A 20,485-nucleotide genomic window follows, 5' to 3' on the forward strand; every position below is an offset into this window, starting at 1 on the left:
GCACGCGCATAAAGATAAAGGCGGGGTTAAGGCGGACGGCGCGCATGTGCGGGAGGTGGAGACGCCGGAAGCGGCGGTGGGAGTCGAGCGGCGCCGGAGCTCCACAGCGGCGTCGAAGCGTACCGCGGCCGTCGGGCTGTGCCCGCCATGAGCTGCCGGCAGCCGCTGCCCAGCGAGCGGGGGGCCAGGCAGAGGTGGGAGCGCGGCCTGAGCGAGGAGGGAGAGGAAGGGAAAAGGGAACGCGGCCTGAGGCGGAGGCGGGCCTGAGAGGGTCTCGGCCTGCTGGCGACGCGGGTTTGCGGGGGGAGGTGGGGAACGGCTGTGGGAGCGAACGGGAGCGTTGTGGTCGGTGAGGATGGCCTGGCTGGGGGCTGAGCTGCGTGCTGGGACGGCAGTTGTCTGTGTCGAGGTGTTGGGGGGGGTTGAGGCCGCAGCAGGAAGCTGGGAGTGAGGGGAGGGAGCTGGGCTGGGGGAGCGGAATGGCAGAGTGGGGGTGGTTGTGTGGTGACACGGCGTGTTTGCAGCGGGGCGGGGAGTGGTTCTGCTCAGTAGGGCGCTGTGACAGCATGGGATGCTGAGGTGGGCGTCAGGCAGCCGCGCTGTGGCCGTCCTGAGGGAGGGAGAGGCAGGAGGCAACTTCTGGTCTGCAGGCGTGGGCCGAGGCTGCTGCTGCAGCTTTTCAGCCAGAAAGATTCAGTTATAAATATCTTGCCTGAGTCTGTTTTGACTCATTTGAGTGTGTTTATGTGTGTTAATCCTCAGTTATCAAAGTGGTTTTCTCCTAGTGTTTGTATAATGCTCAGCATACTGAGGGTCTGGCGGACCAACTGTGTTCCCATAGTGGGAAAAATCACCTGACGTTAACAGCCAGGTTTTGCTGACACTGAGGGACAGCGGTTCACAGGGATTCTAAGCTGCTGTTATTGCTAAGCTGCTGTGGAGCAGCGCTGATGTCATAAGAGGATGCAAATAGATCCGAATAGGAGAAGGATTTGTCTTCTAGGATGTGCTTTCCACCTTAACATCAAGCAGACCTTTCTTCTAGAATGCAAAAAATAAACATGGTTCAGGAGTATGATTTGATTTCAGATGCTGAGTTGGGAGACTGAAGAAAGTCGTCACAGGCTCCAGTTGTAGACTCACGTCAACAAGATGAAAGTAACTGGCTGTTTATTGAAAGTGTGATCACTGCTTTTTCCAGCTGCTCTTTTCAGCCTGTCGGATGTTTACCAAAGTCCCAGGCTTATTTATAGATGTGCCTGAACACTGAGAGCGGTTACAAGGCTGAGAGTTGTTGAAGAAATTTGTTTAGAGAGATGCTCAGCACTGTTTTTTAATGGCCACTGCGAGTCCTTGACCCTTAAACTGGTATGAAACATCAACCTGACTAATTGGTGAGGAGGAGGGTTTTCTCCATAGAGAACAGCTAAAAAGAGAAAGTGATGCCCACGACACACTGGAGGTTTAGATGCATCTGTCATTAATTTAATGAGTTTTCCTCTTGTTTGTTTTTTTTCTTCTGAAGAATCACCTTTGAAGGACAAAACCAGCAGTACAGCAGGGGGCTGATAATCTTTTTTTCTCTTCTTTCTCCCTGATCTTTCCTCAGGAAGAGGAGGCGCAATGGCAATGAAGATGACAGTCATATTCCACAGACCAAACGTAGTACCAGGAATACTGTCCTTCAGGACTCTTGGGACACTGAGGTGAGAGCCTTCTTGGACAGATTTAGTTTCCTTTAATGCTGAGTTGAATAGTTGGATTATCTGATGAAATTGCATTCGTAGGGAGTTGTTGATGAAGGCCTGTTTTGCCTTTGTGTACGACACAAACTGTTATGTATCAGAGGCTCAAATCTGTAAAATGCAGCTTGGATATCAACACTTTTCACTGGAAAACATGCTATGTTTGACCAGAAGGCTTCTGTCTGCTGTGGTCTCGTCCCTCACACAGCAGGTGTGCTAGCATGGTGTCACTTGCTAGCATCTGAGATTTAAAAAGAAATATAAATGAAAAGATGCTGATTTTCATGCTGCCACCAGATTTCCTGCATTGTTGCCTGCATTAATCACCTGCAGGTTCACTGGGTGCATTTCTAGTTAGCAGTGTAGTTTTACTGCAAAGCTTTAATGGAGAGGAGCTTGCACTGCGGAGGGTGCCTGTTAGTTTGTGTCCCTGCAAGTTATGAAATGGATTTCTTTTAAGACTTTAAGGTGTTTTTTCTTTTTTAATGGAGCCCCCTCTCTCTGAAGACTGACCTTAATAAGTAATCACAAGATATTGTTACATTGAACCACTAGATATGCTTTGCACCACATGTGGTATGCTCTGTACCTGAGCAGCTTATCTTTTATCACATAGCAATGCCTTCAAATGCATACTTAGACTTAAAATGATGTCAGCCTCTCTATCCCACCATCACTTCTGTGAGGGAGGCTTTCTTTTAGCCAGCACAGTTTTACCAGTGGCTGCTGTGATAAGTGGGACTGCAGAGCTGAGATGTCCATCATGAGGGAGGTTGCTCTGATGGGAGACGTTGCTGTTAGCTGTGTTGTTTTTGCCAAATGTAGGACTTGCTGGGTTGGAGTTGGTTTTGCTTCTTGGGTATAACGGGTAGAAGCATGGATAGCTGCCTGCCAGCTGACACAGAATCACTTGTCCAACAGGTGGAACACCTCTTCGTGTGTAGAGTAGTTAATGGCTAAACAAGCTTTGTGGCGGGAGGAGGAAGAATTTAGTGTGGAACAAGGGATTGAAATGGGAGTAATGAAATTGAGAATATCAGGAAAAACCTTCATGGTGAGTGGCAGAAGCACCTTTGCTTGTCCTGTGAGCACTTGATGTTTGGCTGGGCGAAGCCACTAAAACACAGCAGTGGGAACAGCCTCATAGCAGACACGTGGGAGCAGATGCCCTTCCCTCTGTCCTTAACTGCTGTTTTGTTTGGGGTGCCTGTGAGTGAACAGCATGGGTCTGAGCCGCCCGCCCCGCTGCTGGCAGAGTCAGAGTAGAGTTCAGTGGCTGAAGCTAACATTAAGATTCCTGCTTCATGCATGCACTTGCGTTGCAGAAGTATGCTTTAACACATTAAACCCTGATGTGCAGGCGAGGGGATCCTCCTGGTGCTGCTGGAATGAGGAATGTGTGTGCTGGGCACAGTTCTGCAGAAATCAGTGTTCCCTTTCTCAAGGGAACAAAACTCACCGTGTTTTTTTACTGATGAACAGAGCTCTTTTTTTATTTTATTTTATTTTTTTCCCCTGCTTGTTTTCTTGTGGTGTTGACTCACTGAACTGAGCATGCTCAGAGATTAAAGCCCTGAGATTAAATCAGTATTCAATGTTTCTTTGAGGACTTCCTGTACCAAGTGGAGACATTTTGGTGCTTGCAGTTTGCAAGTGCTTCCGATTGGTGTCACTTTGAAACTGTTGCCACTTTGTAATGCTTGCACTTAGTTTTCTGATACTTGGTTTGCAAGAGGAGCTCTGCCTGATTCAAAGCCCCCAGCAGCTGTAGGAGAGGAATAGGAAAGATGGTGTGCTTCCATCTGAGGGCACCCACACCTGTTTTTGTCTTATGCTGGCTAGAGCTCTGATTCCTTTTGCCTCCCTTCATTTGAAAGTTGGCTTTCCTTCTCACAGGGTGATTGACCTGCATCACCTCGGTGCAAAAACCAGCTGGCCGTAGTCCTCAAATAGGGCTGCTGTGAGCCAGGTTCTGTGTTTTGTCTTGTTCTCTATAGCTGATAGCCAAGTGTTAGATGGTGGCTGTCCATGTGGGTCATTTGATGGCATCGCTCAGTCCTTGCTTGGAGTCACAGCCCTCCTGTGAGCTGTGTGTAATGGGAAGGGGGGGTCGCTGTTTTCATCTGGAGCGGGCAGCATTTTTAACTCCAGCTGACTTAACACAGCTGGGAAGCAGAGCTGTTCTTCAGCAGCCATCAGCGCTGCCTCTTGGCGAATTGCTGTGATGATGTGCAGCTCCTCCTGCCCTCAGATCAAACCACTCCTGCTCTCCCAGGTGACAACTGTGGGAAACTGCTTTGCAGTTCAGTCCATAAGCACTCACACAACCACGGTGGATGTTAGCAAAGCAGAGCATTTGCCGCTGCACTTTGTTTCCTGTTCATCCTGTCCTCTATCTTCTCCATTTACCAGCAGGTTAGCTTTCTTGTCTGCACAGATACCTGCTGATTACTTCAGCAAGGCTCTGCTGTTTCGACTAGCCTGTATGGCAGGTTAGGCAGAGCTGCAGTGGATCTGCTGAGGAGCTGTTATGTGGGGAATTGAGGGAATGCAGCACTGTGTTCTGCAGCCTGGGAATCACTGGGGAAAAAAGCCCTTTGCTCTGTGTTTTTGTTTTTTTTCCCCTTGGAAGGAAGGGAGCCTGCAGTGTTCCAGCAACTCTTTTCCTTCCTGAACCCAGTTTCTTAGGATTCCTTTCTGTTAGCCTGACTGATGATGGGATTCCTCAGATATTGCTGTTGGAGTTTGCTGACACAAGGCAGCAGTTGCTTCTCTCAAATAGCTGCAATGCTACAGAAATACTTCTATGCCACTCTACTACCATGCTGAGGAAGGGCTGGTCTAAATTTTAATGGAAACCAGATTAATTCTTTGTTAAATTCAGCTTAGATCATACTGCTCTCGAGTTTTTGCCCTTAGTGGTTGAGACACAGCATCACAGATCAGCAGATGGATGCAGGTAAATAGTTTCCAAGCAAATGTCCAGGTGAAACTTGTGTTATGCTGCGGGGGGCTGATGAGGGAGGAGCCCATTTGATGCTTCAGATGCTCATAAACTCTCACAGGGCTTTCTTCTGCCCTTTTGCTTAAACCTTTGTTTCATTGTGTAGATGCCTGTCATTGCTGCCATGATGACTTTAAGGATTCTTTTTTTGTCTAATTGTAGTCCAAATGCGTAACAGAATGTGCACCACAGCCTGGGGAAATGGTAGGTCCATGACATGATTTGGGCTATAAAGGGGCTTTGTGCTAGTGAATTTTTGCATTAGAGAAATGGAAATAAAGAGTCTGACAAACCAGAGCTGCCAACAGCCTTAGATGTAGGAAGCACGTCCCAGGACACAGTCTATGCTTCAAAAATAAATCAGTAATGCGTGAAAATAATCGTTGCTAATGGCTCTAAAATGTTTTTGTTCTGCTGAGATACAAAACTTGGGCAGTAAGCGATGCTAGGTTCTCATTGTGACTTTTGCCTTGATTTTCAGAAGGTGGCTGTAACGAAAAACAGTAAGGAACACAGACTAAAAGGAAACAAAGTGTCCTGTGCGGTGGGTTTCTCTCCAAGGCTGCTGTGACTCGTTGGGCATAACAGCACTGCGTTTCAGTATTTGTGCTTCTATGCAAAATGAGATGGCCCAGCAGGTGCCATTTCGCTGCTCCTCTCTGTCCTTCTGGTGTTCTCCCCCTCTCGAGTGTCAGTAGCAGTAGAAAGAGGAGTGAGTTGCTCATGGAGTCGCATCTGCTGCTTCCTTATGAATGACTTCACGTCTTTTTGTTGTTTTCTCCTTGCTAGCTGAACCTAACACACCAGCACGGGTGCAGCCTCACTACCATTGTCTTGCTTGATGTCCTCTAACAGAACTGAAGCACAGAAGTGTTTTTTTAGTGCTTAGCAAAACAAGGGAACTTACATGGTTGAGTCGTGACGATGGCTCGTGGAATCGGTGCCGTGGGGCTTCCAGCTGGCATCGTGAGCCACCCCCAATTTGTACGTGCCTTCCCAAGCCTCTCACAGATGCAGTTTGCACTGTTCTTAGATTTACCCTTAAGTGAGACTTTCTGGATGTGGTGCCAACTGTTAAATTGCAGTTGATTTCCTTAAATTTATCTTCCTCTGCTGCTGCTGCCAAGCTCTGACTTCTGTGGTTTCAACTTGACGCTTACCAAAATGGTTTTTTTTTTAGCTGCTGTCATTTGCAGTGGCTGCTTGTTTGAATTTCCTTCTTGCAGGATGGCAAAGTAACGTCACCTGCTGATTCTTAAGCACCTGAATCTTTGCAGTGTTGTCCTGAACAGCATAGCATAGAATGGCCTGTGTTGAAAAAGGGCCACAGTGATCATCTCGTTTCAACCCCCTGCTGTGTGCAGGGTCACCAACCACCAGACCAGGCTGCCCAGAGCCACATCCAGCCTGGTTTTCAAGTATTTCAGCTGTAGCTAATGGAGGCCCTTCATTAGCAGCCCCTAAAATGGTACAAACCAAACAGTTTTAAGTCTTTGAAACGCTGACAGTGATGGCTAATGCTCTTGCAGTTATTACCATGGAGTGTGTTCATCCCAAATGCTGAACCTTGTCCTCCATGTGAGCTCAAGCTTAAGTTCTCTCTCTCCTCTGTGTGTGGAGGTACTAGATGGCTGTCATTCTTTCACTGCTGTGTCAAGTAAATTGGCATGGAGAACTGACAGCTAACACTGCAGTCCCAGTGCTGCACTGGGAGAAGAGCTGTATGCATGTAGAGGTGTCAGACCTACCCTGGGCATCGCCTCACTTTAACAGTCTGTTGCTTTGGATGCTTCAGATCACATTTTAGAATAAAAAAACACCTGACTTGTAGCAAAATGCTTTGCATGGTGCTTACCTAAAATGTCTGCTGAACCAGAAGTGATTCACGTGAGGCTGGTGCAGCTTTTTCCCCAGGCCCTGCCTGTCTTTACTGACGCGTGCGGCTGTGCAGGGACGTTCTTTATTTTCCAGTTCTCGGATGAATTCAGCAAACTTCACTAGTGCTAAAATGTGGGTCATGGGGACAGAGCTGATGGGCTTAAAGCACGAGGTTTGAACTGGAGGTCAGTGAAACTCTGGGTGAAAGCTTGCTCATCCCTTCAGCTCTGTGATGCTTTTCATGTGTCGGCAATAACTGCAGCTATGAATGCCAAGAAAGCACTCGGTCGATTTCTTTCGTCCATCAGGCTGAATGAGAGCCTAAAAATCTGGAAGGGAGGGACTTGCTGTCAAGACTGCTTGCTTAACTGAGGCGTTTCGTTGCGGACAGGAGAGGAAAAGGTGTCGTTGTGCTGCTAACATTCTCTTTGTCTCAGTCCTCCAGCAGCGATAGCGGCAGCAGCAGCAGCAGCTGCAGTAGCAGTAGCATCAACAGCCCTGACAGAGCGAGCGGCCCAGAACCCAGCCTGAACCCCGCAGTGACGGGATCCAGCCCTGTCTCCTCTCAGCCCTTCCATGAGCAGTCTGCACTAAGTCAAGGTCCTTACTTCCACATCAACCAGATCCTGAAGGAGGCACACTTCCACAGCTTACAGAGCCGCGGACGCCCTCCTACATGATGAACCAGCAGTTCCTTGCCTTCTGTGAAGGGACAGCACTGTGTAGATTGGATATTTCAACTTAGTTTGTTAAAATGAAATTGCACAAAACGCCTGTTGCCTTTTCAGTCTATATTTGAAATGAAATAACAGGTTAACAGGAAATTGTTTACTTGTGGTCTGCTGCACTATTGCAATGCAAAAGGGGCTTTGAAGCAATTTTTATAGGATTCTTTTTGGGGTGGTTTTAAAGTACGTGTCAAAAGGAGACTGAGGAATCCACATCTGTGATATAGGATTGCATAACGTCCAATTCCAGTGGACTGCCTAATCTGTTAGCGATTTGTTGCTCTGTGTAAAATTCTTTCCAGCGTTCATCTTCAGTTTTATAAGTCTTTTTTTTTTTTATTTCAATAAACCAGTAAAAAATGTATTTGGGAAAATAATTTTTTGAGCATTTAGAGGTAATAAGACAGTAAATGCTGTCCCAGGAGTGCTGTAGGACTGCTGTAGCTGTAAGCTCTCCACCAGGTTTGGGGTGTGATGAGCCCTGCCTGCTTTATCTTTACTGTTGCAGTATTGAAAATAAATTGTGAAACTAGAACCAGGAAAGCTTAGGCAGCTGTAGCCAAAATACCAGATGCCTGCTGGTTTCATTTAGTGAGCAGACATGTGGTATCTGCTGAGGAAAGCATAGAGTAGCCTGGGGAGGAGCTTTTGAAGGAAAGAGGAATCTTACATTGCTCTAATTCCAATTTCTAGCTGTGAAATGTTTTGTCTTCTGTTACATCGTGTAGTTTGATTTCTTTAACTTGACTTTTAAAGTTAACAACTCTGAAGGAATAGGAAGTAAAAGAGTAGCTAGAGCTCTGGTTCAGCAGCCAGAGTGCAAGGACTGTCCTGACCTGTTCCTGGTTTAAGTGGCATGCTACCACCTGGCTGAGGATGGGAAGTGCTGCTCTTCTGACAACACCTCTGGAGGTGTCCCCAGTCCCTGCTGCAGGGGGAGTTTTGCAGTGAAGACAAATGCAGAGAGAAACTCTTTTATTGGATCACTTGGTCATGCCAGAAAGCCATCCCAGCTTGAAGAGAGAAGATGCAGCTGTGTCTTCCTCCTCAGTTACAAGTTGCCTGAACAAGGAGCCAGGGCGCAAGGCCTCGTCTTCTGCTCTTGTGAACGCAGGAGGTGGAACCTGTTTTTAAGTACAAGAGAGTCAGGAATGAGGACAGCACGCCTTTGACCAAACCTCATCTACAGTAGCTGCAAGGGGGTACAGACTACAGCAGAAGAGCTGTTTCCAGACAACCAAACTGGCTTTGCAAGGACAAGCAGTGAAAGGTTGTTCTGAGAGGTGGATGCACAGCTTCTTCGTGTTAGCAACTACACAGGAGTCATTCAGTGCTCAAACACAGTAATCTGCAGTAAGGAAAAGACTGCTCAGAACAGTGGTGCAACAACAGTAGAAGCACAGCTGTGGCTTTTTGTAGAGAGCTGCTCTTGAGTAATTGCCAACTTTAACCTCCCTAGAACTGTTCTGATAAAAGGAACAAGTGATTCTGCAGAGTGGAGTGAATGCAGAATGTCCATGTACTCCATAGCCATGGCTGGGGAGTGGTGGAAGCAAGACAAACATCACTGCACACTTCTACACGCTACTACAGCTGAGGTGGAAGAGGTAAAGAATACACTTACTGTTAAGCTTTGGGCTTTTTAAATAACCCTGATACTGTATCTGTTTTTTAGTACTTCTAAATCATAAGAGAACAAGGACTGCAGTGTAAGTGCCAGCAGCTTGAGTACCACTCTGCTTTGATAAAGCCAGGTCTTTATTCCTCCATCCTGGCTGCAGAAACATCAGTTTGATTATTAGATTATCAATGGCTAAAGAAAATGGATCACTGCTTCCTGTAGCAGTAAGGTACCCCTTGGCTCTTTCCATCCTCAGCACAGGGAGCTCCACCTAAGCAAATGCTTTAAACTGGAGGAAACGTGGCAGCATAATGTTTGTCTGCCAGTAAAACAGCAACAAGACGAGGCAGAGCCTTTGCAAGAGAAGCAAGCCACTCGGTTCACACAGGCTGAAATACCCAGGCCAGCTTCATCAGGAGTTAAAGGTCAGCATCGCACTGGAAGGGAGTTGAAATAATTAGATAATATCCTTTAACATTTCCTGCAGCCATACTTAAACAAAACCCTTTTATGCATTGATCTCAAAACACCTCATCTGTGCAGATCTTCACTGCATTTTCATGACGGATGTTGCTAATTTTTCACCACACAGAAAGCTGGCCCCAAAAATATCCAGGGGCCATTGGGTTTCTTTGGAGGGTCGAGGGGAAATCCAACCCATCTCATGCTGTGTTGCCGTAATGGTTCTCTCATTTTACAGAAAATAAAAATCAGGTTAAATATTAACTGTCTGGCTGCTTTCTTCTTTCCCTGCAAGCTCTACTGTTGGTGGGACAACGAGCACAGGCAAGGAGTTCACATGGCTCTGTTTCACCAACCTGAGCTCTTTCTGTGTTCCTGGTCGCAGACTTTGCCTTTCGTGAACTCGACATACTGAGTGGCAGAAGTCCAAACCTTAAGAGATGGAAGAAAGAAATGCAGTTGGTCATAGGAAACAGCAGTGCTAGACCTGTTTCCTGACGAGATATAGGAATGAATAGAAGAGCTTAAGAGTAACTTACCTGATCTGGCTGGATGCTAAGGGCAAGATATTATGGAGCTCCTGGGAGCCCAGAGCCCCGCTCCTGCTTGTGTACTGGTTCTCTGTCCCAGTCAGCAAGCCAAAGAGAACCTACAAGGTATGAAAGCTGTTTGCAAGGAGGGCATCTGCAGAGCTGACCAGCCAACATGTTGCTGCTGAGCCTACTGGCATGGCTTTGCACAGTACTTGTGGTTGGTTTAAAGTCTGACTATAAATTGTCTCCCTTCTCTCCTTGTAACTCTTAATTGGTGCTGCTTGCTGTTACTATAGTTGAATTCTGGGGCTGTTTCAGCACTACTTAACCCAATTAACATTGCACAGGCTTCAGCAAATCCTGTTAGATAAAGTTCTGCCAACTCCATGTGTGATTATGTGCCATACAGCCCGCTCAGCAAGCTCCTCTTCTTGTCACCTGGTACTCAATACCCTTCCCATTCCTGACTAAGTGCCAGTAGCTCTCTCTGGACATGAAGCAGTTTATCAAACTACCCTTCAAATCACGTTTTTTAGCACTGCTTCCCGATGGATGCATTCCTTTTCATGCACTTACAGAGGTTCGCTGAACCAGGCGATTAAGGTTGCTGTTTAGGTGTGGTGTGAAAACATCCAAGTCAAATGGATCGATGTGTCCCTCCAGGAAGTCAGTCACCTTCTCAATCCTACAAGCAGAGCAGAGGAAAGCCTGTCAGTATTTACATCCTAGTGAGCAAAGATGGCTGCTCACATCCATGGGATGTTTTCACTGAGTGCTCTGGAACTGCCAGGGCCTCGACCTGCAGAAGTGACTGAACAAAATGTGAACTGCTAAGAAAAAGAATAAAATCAGCTGAATGATTTCAGCTCTTCCAGGTACTGCTGTAATACGTGCTGTTGTTTCTCCCCAGGGTAGCTCAAGGTTTGAACCCAGGTGGGAGCTTATAACTGTTCTCTTTAGGAGCATCCTCCCAACGTGTGCTTGCCACCACATGGCCGCACTGTGCATACAAAGCAGAGGGCACCAGCCTGCTGTCTGAACTGTCAGTTGCAGAATCCCACTCCTACACGTAGAGGATAAGCTGTGACTCATTGGAAGAAGCCAGTTCCTGTGACTGTGCACAGAGGTTGTACTGCCCTGCACGGCCCAGGCACGGCTCCTGTGGGTGTTCTGGCAGACAGCAAGGCTGCAAGTTTAAACAGCTGTGGGGCTCCACAACATGTTGTAAGTCTCCAGCACTCAGAATTACGCTGCACCTGGAGTCATGCTTGATCCTGCTGGTTTTTGCCTCCTCACTTTTCACTGTCAAGATGACATTCAGGTACCGCAGATCGTAGAGTAGCTGCAGAGCTCTGTTCTGCGTCATGGGGAAGCTGCCTGCTTTCTGCAAATAGGAAAAGGGCTCTTCACTGACACTGAAAATGTCAGCCCCCCAAGAAACAACCGGCACAACCAAACCCCTCTGAGCACACAGGCTGCTGTCAGATCCCTTTCTGCCTCATTCTGAGGGAGGCAGAGTGCCCTCACCCCGTTACCCCTCCCAGGTGGATATTTCCTTTTCCAGGGGACCGGAGCACAGATACTGCCCAGCGATCCCCACATCCCATGCAGGCCGGAGCCAGGCCTGATCCTACTTGTCTACCTTGTCCTGCTTCTCCTCCATGAGCTTTTCATAGGCAGCAAGCACTTCTGCCATGCAGGCCTTCAGCAGCTCCTGCAAGGTGACCTTTGGCAAAGTGTGACCGCCGACCCGGTTCAGCTCTTGGCACAGGCTGAAGAGGAGGCACTGGACGTACCAGGATGGCTGTTCAACAAAACACTGTTATTTTCATGTGGTCTGTAAGCTGTGTTAGCTTTGTCAGCAGCAGAACATCATTCTTCTGAGCTCCTGCACCCTAGGCAACAAAGCTGCTGTCACAAAGATCTACCTGCCCCCATAGAAGGGCTCGAATCCGAATTTCACAGGTTTTTAATCTGCTTTTGGTTACAGCAGTCCTGAAAACACAACGGGTGCAGTCCTGTCCTTCAGAGCAATCAGTTTCTGTGAAGTCTCTCTAGTGGGCTTCTATGTATAAACCAGGCATACATCCTTATTTAGCTCAACTTTAGAGGACTGGGGCCGATCTTATTCATTTGAATACATAACAGCAACTAGCTATTTTCCTTCCTTTGACCTCTGTGCCCTTAAGAGGTGAGTGTCTCACAGAGCAAATAACAGCACCACAGAGTGTCTGCCCTGTGCTCATAGCGCCAGGCAAACTGCGTGGTAGGTCAGCAATCTTTGACAAAGCAGTGGTTTTGGGAAACATCAAACATTTTCTCCTCCCATCAGATCATTTCTCTGCATTTATCAAGAGAATCTTTCTCATACCTGCATAGGCAGACGGATCTTTGATGTTACGCTGTTTCCAGACTCAGCCTCCTCCTGAATTTCAATCTCATCCCAGTTGGTGGCTGTGGCCAGGACAGAACCAGCCGTGTCTAGCAGCAATGTTGATGTAAAGCACTGAACTAGAGCCTAGAGTGCAAAACACAGAAGCATTGAGTCACAAGACTGTGGTGAGAGCAAACATGGACAGGCAGCCTTCTCCTACAGACAGACTATCCTCCCTCACCCCCCAAGCTGCATCCCACCAGGTTCCACCTCTGTCAGCTAGGGAGCAGCAGCAGCACCAATCACAGGGAGCTGAGCCAGTGAATCAGAATCATAGAATGGTCTGGGTTGCAAAGGACCACGGTGATCATTGAGTTTCAACCCCCCTGCTGTGTGCAGGGTCACCAGCCACCAGAACAGGCTGCCCAGAGCCACATCCAGCCTGGCCTTGAATGCCTCCAGCGATGAGGCATCCACAACCTCCTTGGGCAACCTGGTCCAATGTGTCACCACCCTCTGGGTGAAAAACTTCCTCCTAAAACCCCACAGAAAGCAGCTGTGATGAGAGAAGCAGCTCCTTACTTTAGTAACAGCAGAGCTCCAGATCTGGTAAGCAGCCAGGCTTTGTTGCAGGAGTTCTGCCTTCACCTCCTGCCACTTGGCTTGCACAGGATTCACTTCTTGGACTTTCCCCTTCCCCAGCTTCTTGGTGGAGCGGGTTTCCTTCAGTGCCGTCTCCGCACTGCCTGACCGGCCCAGGATACACTGCTTGAGGTGAGGACAAAGCTCACTCAGGGACTGGCAGAGCCTGGCCATGAAGAGGACAGCATGGAGCCTGCTATCACTGCGAGCATCCACCCGTGCAGCCTGGAGCTCTTCACGCACACAGCCCAGCACGTGGTGGATGCAGGCAATGCAGTGCTCACGGAGCAGCCCTTCCACTGTGCTGGTGTCGGCGTAGCGGTCGAAGCCTGAGAGAGGCTGCACGGTGGGAGCGAGCTCCTTGGTGGCTGAAGACTCAGCAGGAAGGTAAGACAGGAGGTCATCCAACCTGGCTTTCAGCTTCGAGTCCAGAGCTGAGCAGAAGCTCTGCACGCATGGCGTGAGCGCTTGGGCCTTCATGGACAGGCCGCTCTTGGTAAACTGGCTGCGGTTTGCCACGTTGACCCAAGCAGCATCTGAAGGCAGATCGCTGGAGCTCTCTGACCACAGGAACTGGGCCACATTGTGTTCAAATTGGACGTGCTTGCTCAAGGCAGAGGTGTTGGATTTGGCCTCGAGTTCCTGCAGGGCTAAGATGAGAAGCTGTTTGGAGCTGCTTGAGATGGATTCAAACCCTTCTTTAGTCAGTATCTAGAAAATGAGGAAAAAAACCAAGCTTTTACAGGTGCTTCCTGTAACACAGCACTTAAGATATGCACTTAATGCTTCTAACTGGCACCAGTGGCATGCTGGAGACAAGATGGGGAACAGAGCAAAGCTGCAGCAGAGTGCTCACCTCCAGCCTGTCCAGGAAGAGCTGCCGCAGTAGGTCCTCCCAAAAGGAAGCAGGCTTGTCCAAAAGGCGACGGCACAACACATCCCAGTTCTGGCTTATGGACTCACTTGTGAGCAGCTCCCACACTGCATCACGGATCCCCGCGAGGCCTTTCAGGCTCTTCACGTAGACCAGCAGGTTGCTGACCCCAGCCCTGATATCCTCACTGCACCTGAAGGTGGAGTTTTACTTCAGACTGGCTCAGAAATAACCCCAGAGAACCCAGGAGAAAACACATGCTACATCAAGGAGGGGGGGGGTTCTTTATCTGTCAATAAGAAACTCTACCTGCAAAGGCACCTGCAGGGCTCAGGGAACCTCTGGCTCTCAGTGAGACAGCTGCACCCTAAATCCCAGCAAGGAAGCCCTGCATTGGAAACCCAGGGCTACTGTGGGCATCGAAGCCAGCTGCACCCTAGGAACACCCCCACTATGCTAATTGCCCTCATTATGAGCCTGGCAAGCAGGGGGAAACTTCTCATGGCCAATAAACACACCACAGGGGGCTACAGCTGATGCCAGGGACCAGCTGGCCAGCCCAGCAGCAGCTCTATGGGTTAATGACACAAGACTGACACCCATATATGAATAACCAGGCTGCTAAGGGGCTGGAAAAGCTGTCTCCATCCATGTGGTGGGAACTGGGGAGGGAGCTGAATGCTCTATAAAGGGGCTCTGTCTGCACTCACAGTCTGGAGAAGGACAGTGAAGAGGAAGGAGGTGCTGGACCAAGAGCCAAAAGAGAAAGGTAAGGGATTTTGCTTTGCTTTCCTTTTCTTTGTTTGTTTGCTTGTGATTTAGGCGGTATAAAGCAGCTCTAGATAAATATTATGAAGTCCTAGGCTAACCAGTGTGGTCTGCTTTAACAGAGTGCTATAGCCTAGTAAGACTGTACCCTGCTGTTCTGGCTGCTTAACTGCAGGGGTGAAGGAATACTGAACAGGGAGTCAGCAGAGCTTTGCTTCATAGGGGTGTGTGACTTTGTTTTGTCCTTAGCAAGGAGACCTCATAGGGGCCTTCTGTGAAGGAGGAGAGTATCACACTCACATGGTGATCCACTTCTGCAGAGTGTCTCTGAGATAGTCCTGGCTGATGGGGTGTGCCAGGGTCCGCAGAGTTGGCTGAAACTCCACTACAGACTCTGGGAGGTACCTGAACCAGCTGCTCAGCTTTGCCTCATCCTCCAGAACCCCACCTTTTCCTAGAAGCACATGGGATGGGGGAATTAGCTCAGCACAGGGCAGCCTCCTGCCTGTAAACAGAGCTGCTGCTGGCTGGGTGCTCACCTGCTGGCTGCTGGCCTGTAGTGCTCTCCAGGGTGGAGAAGAGTAAGCCACAGGGTAGGGCTGGGTCTGGTGGCACCCCTTCAGGCATCACGTAGAAGAGTGCATGAGCTTGGTACAGGGTAGTGGTTAGCAGCTCCATCAGTGAACACACCTGAGCTTTTATACCTGCACCTGCAAAAAAAAAAGAAAAAGCCTTTCAGTGAAGGCAGCCCCTCTAGCAGAAGTATGACAATGCTCTGTGGGTCCAGTGAAACCTTCCAGGAATGGGCTGGACAGCATGTGTCTCAGCCACGTGCGTCACCTACTTCCTGGCTGAAGATAAGTTTGGCTTTAGTTCCTGAGCTCTGTTAATTGAGCACTGTGGCAAAAAGCTGCCAGGACACCCACAGTGCCACTGCAATAGTGCAACATGGCTGAAACCCCACCACTCTGAGCTTTGCAGGATTAAGCCACCCACTTTTCTGCTTGGGTACTACAGGGCAAAATGGAGAAGAAACAGAGCTGGTTACCCTAACTTTAAAAAGGAGGCAGCCCTGTTGTACTGACCGTGGTGTGGCTGGTTGAGAAGCTGTTGGATTGCCAGTTTCCTGGCCAGAAGGAAGTCTGCAAGGGCCTGGCGTGGGGAGCTATCCTCCAGAAGCATGATGGCACACAAGGCTTCTGCCACTGCCTGGTCTGACACGGTCTGGCACTTCAGCAGAGACTTGCTCTCCTGCAAGATGGTGGATCTGGCAAGGAAAGGAACCAGACAGTAACCAAGTGCTAGAGGGAGAAGGTCTGCTGTTTGACAGAAATGTAGGTTGGGTTAGGAGACTCTGAGCAGAAACTCTACTCAGTACTGCATTCCTCACAGCAGAAGCCTGCTGTTACTTATAATGGCTTCAATTGACCTTAAAGATCACCTAGTTCCAATCCCTGCTGTGGGCTGGCTGCCATCCACCAGATCAGGTGATGCAGGGTCCCACCCCAAGCCTGGTCTTAGGCACCTGCAGGGATGGGATACCCACAGCTCTGTGCCAGGGCCTTGCCACTCTGTGGGTAAAGATTTCTTCCTAACATCTAACCTAGACATCTAATCTAGATCTCCTTTTATTTAGTTTAAAGCCATTCTCCTTTGTCCAATCATTAACTGCCCACGTAAAATGTTGCTCTCCCTTCTGTGTATAAGCCCCCCTCAACCACTGGGATGCTGAACTGAGGTTTCTCTAGAGCATTCTCCAGTCAATACCCGCAGCCTTTCCTCACAGCAATGACATAGACGCAGTCCTGAGGGTGGGACCTCACAGGGCAGAGGAGGACAATCCCTGCTGTCAACCCAGCTCAGGACGCCGTTGGCCTTTGGGCCCCAAGCACCCGCTGCCGGTTCACCACGCGTCCTTCTCCCACCTGAAGTGGCTGGCGGCGGCCACCTGGCGCAGCAGGATGGGGAAGCGGGCAAGGACGGGGCTGTAGCGGGCGCGGGGCGCGTCGAGCTGCAACAGGCCGTGCAGGTGGCGGCACAGCAGGTAGAGGCGGGCGGCGTGCAGGTAACGCCCGGCCTCCATGGCGCTCCACGCCCGCTCGGGGATGTCCAGCAGCAGCTTCAGCTGCGCGGCCGCCCGGTACAGCTTCTCCTGCACCTGCGGCGGGGCCTGCGGTTGAGAAAACGGCGTTAAGGCAGGGCTCAGAAGGCATCACCCCCCCCAGCCCGGTCGTTGCTCACCGGCGGAGCGGGGCCGGGCCGCGTCGCCCCGCCGCGCTGCAGGCCCCGCACGGAGTCCAGCAGCCGCTCGGCGCTCAGCCGCATCTCGGCGATGGTGTCGGCGGCCTCGATCAGGTCACGGTAACGCTCACCCACCATCTGCCGCAGCTCCTCCCGCTTCTGTTCGATGCCGGCCCGCAACCGCCGCTCCGCCTCGCGCAGCTCCGCCGCTGTGTGAGCCTCGAACAGAGCCTCGGCCTCCGCACCCCGAGCCGCCGTGGCCGCCATCACTGCGGGGCGGTAGTGACGTGGCGGCCGCCATCTTGGAATCGGGCAGTGCTACTTCCGGCGGCGTGCCGCCATCTTGGAATCGGGCAGTGCTACTTCCGGCGGCAGGCCGCCATCTTTTTGCTGGGCAGAGTGCCGCCCGGTTGCCATGGCAATAGAGATGCGGGGAAACGCTCTCTACCTGCGGGCCCCCTTCGGTCTCAGCGCCGGGCCCAGGATCCTCTTGGGTGCTGGCTACCGGGTCTACCTTCTCGCCTGGCTCCCGGGCCAGGCCCAATCCTGTCCGCAGCGCCAGGCCGCGGTGCCGGGCCCCAACCCAGCCCCGAGGTCCGGCGGGCGTCGCTAGGGGGCGCCATTGGTTCGGCCTAGCGCTCCGCGCCTGCTGCTCGTGGGCTGCTTGGGGGCGCGGCTGCCGTGCGTGGGAAACAGAAAATCCCCTCTGGTTATTTGTGCTGGTTTGTGTGTTTTCCGCTGTAAGTGTAGCTCCAACCTAAAGCACACACGTTACCTCCTGTTTCCAGTCCCTGGAGGTAGCAGGAAAGCTCTGAGCGTGCAGATCCTTCCCAAGGCGCTTATTGGCTTGCTTCTGCCTGTGCTCCTGCATGGGCTGCGTGCTTCTGATCGCAGCGCCGAGCCGCCCATCCCCGCACGTGTGTGCACACAGTTCTAGTCAGACCTGACAGGCACACAAATAGGGCTGTTCTTCGTGTTCTGAAGGGATTTATTTGCACGGAAACCACAGAGAGCAAAGCTGCCCCGTGCAGCGGTCGGCACTGCTGGCTGCAGGGCTCACCATTCACAGTTCGTAGCAGAGCCCGTGTCCGAACATCTGCAGCACAGACCTCGTGGTTTCCCTCCAAGCACACACAACCTACCCAGTGTCGCTGTCTGCAGTCGATCAGATCTCCAGCAGTGGCAATTAACAGGCTCCGGTCCCTTCAGAAGCAGCACAGATGTGTTGCCAGCCCGAAAAGACAACCTGCTGCCTTGGAGTTGTTCATGCTGAGTTTCTGCAGCCCCCTGCCTGTCGCTGTTTGTGGTCACGCTTCATCTGTGACCCATCTCGTTTTGTGGCTGGTGCCCTGAGTTTGGAGCTTTTGGGGCAGCCAGCTCTCCCGTGGGGACCCTCTGAGCTGAGATGGGAAGAGGAACAGTGGGACTGTGGAGGACACAAAGTGTGCACTGCCCATGGTGACACTCTGGGTTTGGTGCCTTTTCTCCTCCTGGGGGGAGTCCAAGCCTCTTCTATACTTACGCTGCTCTTGCCCAGCTCAGGCACATGCACAGAAAGTCAGAAATGGTAGGAAAATTTGTTTACTTTCCTCCCACCCCCATCCACATTTCCATCCCTGTGACACAGACAGCCGGGAGCCTTTGCTGTAGGAAGGCTCAGTTCCACACTGACACCAAGAAACATCATATTGCTACAGAGAGAAAGGCTTCAGGCAGAAATGCTCTCCATCATGTTCCAGTCACAATGTCTTACACCAGACCCACACACACTATACAGAGCACAGATACAGATACAGAGGGGTGTATGTACAGAACATGGCAATGTGGCACAGTGCTGCTTGAGGAACCCCAGCTTGGCTAGGAAGGACTCAGCACTTAGCAGCAGCCTAAGCTCTTCTCCCCTTGCCCTGCTCAAGTGCTTTAGTTGCCTGTCAGCACAGCAGTTGCTTCCAGGCTCATGCATGCCACAGCCAGCCCCACATGGATAGTGAAGGGCACCCAAAGAGCTGGGTCTGACTGCTCCTGCACGCTGCTTGTGGGGTGCACAGCAAAACAGAGGAGTGCAGAGTGTCTCTACAGCATCAGGGACAATAAAACCTTCTGCTGGCATGTCTGCTATATACACATATGTACAACCACCCACCCCTTCCCTCCTGACCATGCAGTACAGTGTGGGGTACTTGGACTTTGCATCCCTTGTCTCCTTCTGGTCAGGGCACAGATCCCAGCTGGAGCCACGTCCTTGGTGCTCCTGGGTTTTGCTGTCCTGGTCCTGGAGCAAACAGCAGGATGAAATCTGACACGAGCAGTGTGCAGCTGGGGTTGCAGGCTGACAGGGAAGGGTAGACGTGTCCTCAGGTCAGAAAGCAGCAGTTTGCTTTTTCAGATGTAGTGATGGCAAGGTCGACTTTGAGGTCTGCTGCGCTCTTTGCCTGTGCCTTGGTGATGATCTCCCCTCTGCACAGCCCTGGCAGGGTTGGGACCAGGGGGACGCAGGCTCTCCCTGAGAGGTTGGAAATCAGCTTGTTCATAGCAAGGGCTGAAACAACCCCAGGAGCACAGCACAAGCTGCAGCTTTCAGGCTATGCACCCCAGTACTGCCAGCACAAACACCATTGGCACTGCAGAGCCCCAGTGCCCTTATCTTGAGGTCCCAGGTGCTCAGCTCTTGCATCTTTCTGGAGCTGTTTTGGGGAGCTAATGCTGTTGGTGTCCCCACCGTGCTCCCTGCTAGCCCCTTGGTGACCATGGGGCCATGTGCTGCGTAGGACTGCTCCAGCTGGGTGTAAGCAAGGCTCTGCAGGCAATGGTCTGATGCTGGCTCCTACTCTTCTATCTGCTGAGCAGAAACAAGGGTGCTGAGGGGAAGGGGAGGGACGTGGGAACCAAGCCTGGCTCTGAGCAGCGGTGTGGATTCAGAGCCTGGGAGGTCTTGGATCCTCCATTGAGGACAAGGACAGACTTGGGGAAGCCCTCCAGAGATAGGACAGTGCAGTTTGTTAGGAAATTGTTATTTTAAAGAAGTCCAAGGCAGCTTTGGTGCTGATATCAGGAGTTGTAGAGACGCAGTAAGAAGGCTGCAGGGCCAAACCCAGCCTCTCACTGCCCAGCAGGCTTTGGCTGCCAAGGGCTGGGTGGAACCAGCCACCACAGCACCGGGAGCCAGGCTCTGTCCTGGGTGCAATGTTCCTCATCTGTGTGTGGGATCAAGTGATGGGATTGAGGACAGTTTGTTTCTCATGGTCGTGGGGTCACCACACAGGATAATACTACAGGACATGGGGCACGCTGCTTTCCATCACCTCCAAATTGGAACAAATCTGTTCCAGCCAGGGCAGGCGGGAGTTGTAATTAATCTTACTTGCCTGGGAATAGTCTGCATGTGAAGTGGCAGCAGAGCTGCTCCGGCACTTGCAAGATCAACCTATTTGCTCTGAAATGAACTGGGAGAGATATCTCATTATGCCGCTGGCAGCCCTGCGAGGCTTTTCGGAGCAGATATGAGGTCAAGTTCCAGCTAAAATCAAGTGGCTGAGAAGGAAAACTTTGTTACTGACAGCAGCAACAGCGCTGCTGTTTATTAGGCAGCGATGAGCAGCCTGGAAGCAGCACACA

General features: G+C 50.8%; 2 protein-coding genes across 8 annotated transcripts; one reads left to right on the forward strand and one right to left on the reverse strand.

The window, feature by feature from the left end:
- Positions 1–21: 21 nt before the first annotated feature.
- FAM104A (family with sequence similarity 104 member A) lies at positions 22–7,696 on the forward strand. 7 transcript variants are annotated; one of them, XM_048964981.1, is made up of 5 exons: positions 22–194; positions 1,610–1,706; positions 4,912–4,953; positions 5,231–5,293; positions 7,065–7,696. In XM_048964981.1, the coding sequence occupies exons 1-5, from the start codon at positions 148–150 to the stop codon at positions 7,305–7,307; spliced, it is 492 nt and encodes a 163-aa protein (XP_048820938.1). In that variant the 5' UTR covers positions 22–147; the 3' UTR covers positions 7,308–7,696. The 7 variants fall into 7 exon arrangements, with proteins under 7 accessions (XP_048820938.1, XP_048820941.1, XP_048820939.1 ...); XM_048964983.1 differs by lacking the exon at positions 22–194 and adding an exon at positions 2,667–2,799; XM_048964984.1 differs by lacking the exon at positions 5,231–5,293.
- Positions 7,697–8,313: 617 nt separating this feature from the next.
- COG1 (component of oligomeric golgi complex 1) lies at positions 8,314–17,240 on the reverse strand. The gene is made up of 14 exons (XM_048964979.1): positions 16,871–17,240; positions 16,555–16,799; positions 15,715–15,896; positions 15,169–15,339; positions 14,930–15,083; positions 13,844–14,054; positions 12,928–13,698; positions 12,343–12,489; positions 11,614–11,775; positions 11,228–11,355; positions 10,548–10,656; positions 9,978–10,087; positions 9,795–9,870; positions 8,314–8,479 (listed from the first exon to the last, which is right to left on the reverse strand). The coding sequence occupies exons 1-14, from the start codon at positions 17,135–17,137 to the stop codon at positions 8,339–8,341; spliced, it is 2,874 nt and encodes a 957-aa protein (XP_048820936.1). The 5' UTR covers positions 17,138–17,240; the 3' UTR covers positions 8,314–8,338.
- Positions 17,241–20,485: the final 3,245 nt, after the last annotated feature.

The sequence above is a fragment of the Lagopus muta genome, chromosome 18 (assembly GCF_023343835.1).
Source record: "Lagopus muta isolate bLagMut1 chromosome 18, bLagMut1 primary, whole genome shotgun sequence".
Taxonomy (NCBI): Eukaryota; Metazoa; Chordata; class Aves; order Galliformes; family Phasianidae; genus Lagopus; species Lagopus muta.

Excerpts from the sequence above, each read along its gene's own strand:
- FAM104A (XM_048964981.1), top strand. The coding sequence starts at position 148 with ATGAGCTGCCGGCAGCCGCTGCCCAGCGAGCGGGGGGCCAGGCAGAG. Across the intron at positions 1,707-4,911 it reads AGGACTCTTGGGACACTGAG|TCCAAATGCGTAACAGAATG; the intron begins GTGAGAGCCTTC and ends GTCTAATTGTAG. Across the intron at positions 4,954-5,230 it reads CACCACAGCCTGGGGAAATG|AAGGTGGCTGTAACGAAAAA; the intron begins GTAGGTCCATGA and ends CTTGATTTTCAG.
- COG1 (XM_048964979.1), bottom strand. The coding sequence starts at position 17,137 with ATGGCGGCCACGGCGGCTCGGGGTGCGGAGGCCGAGGCTCTGTTCGAG. Across the intron at positions 12,490-12,927 it reads GGAGCTCTGCTGTTACTAAA|GCTCTAGTTCAGTGCTTTAC; the intron begins GTAAGGAGCTGC and ends TTTGCACTCTAG. Across the intron at positions 9,871-9,977 it reads TTAGCATCCAGCCAGATCAG|GTTTGGACTTCTGCCACTCA; the intron begins GTAAGTTACTCT and ends CCATCTCTTAAG.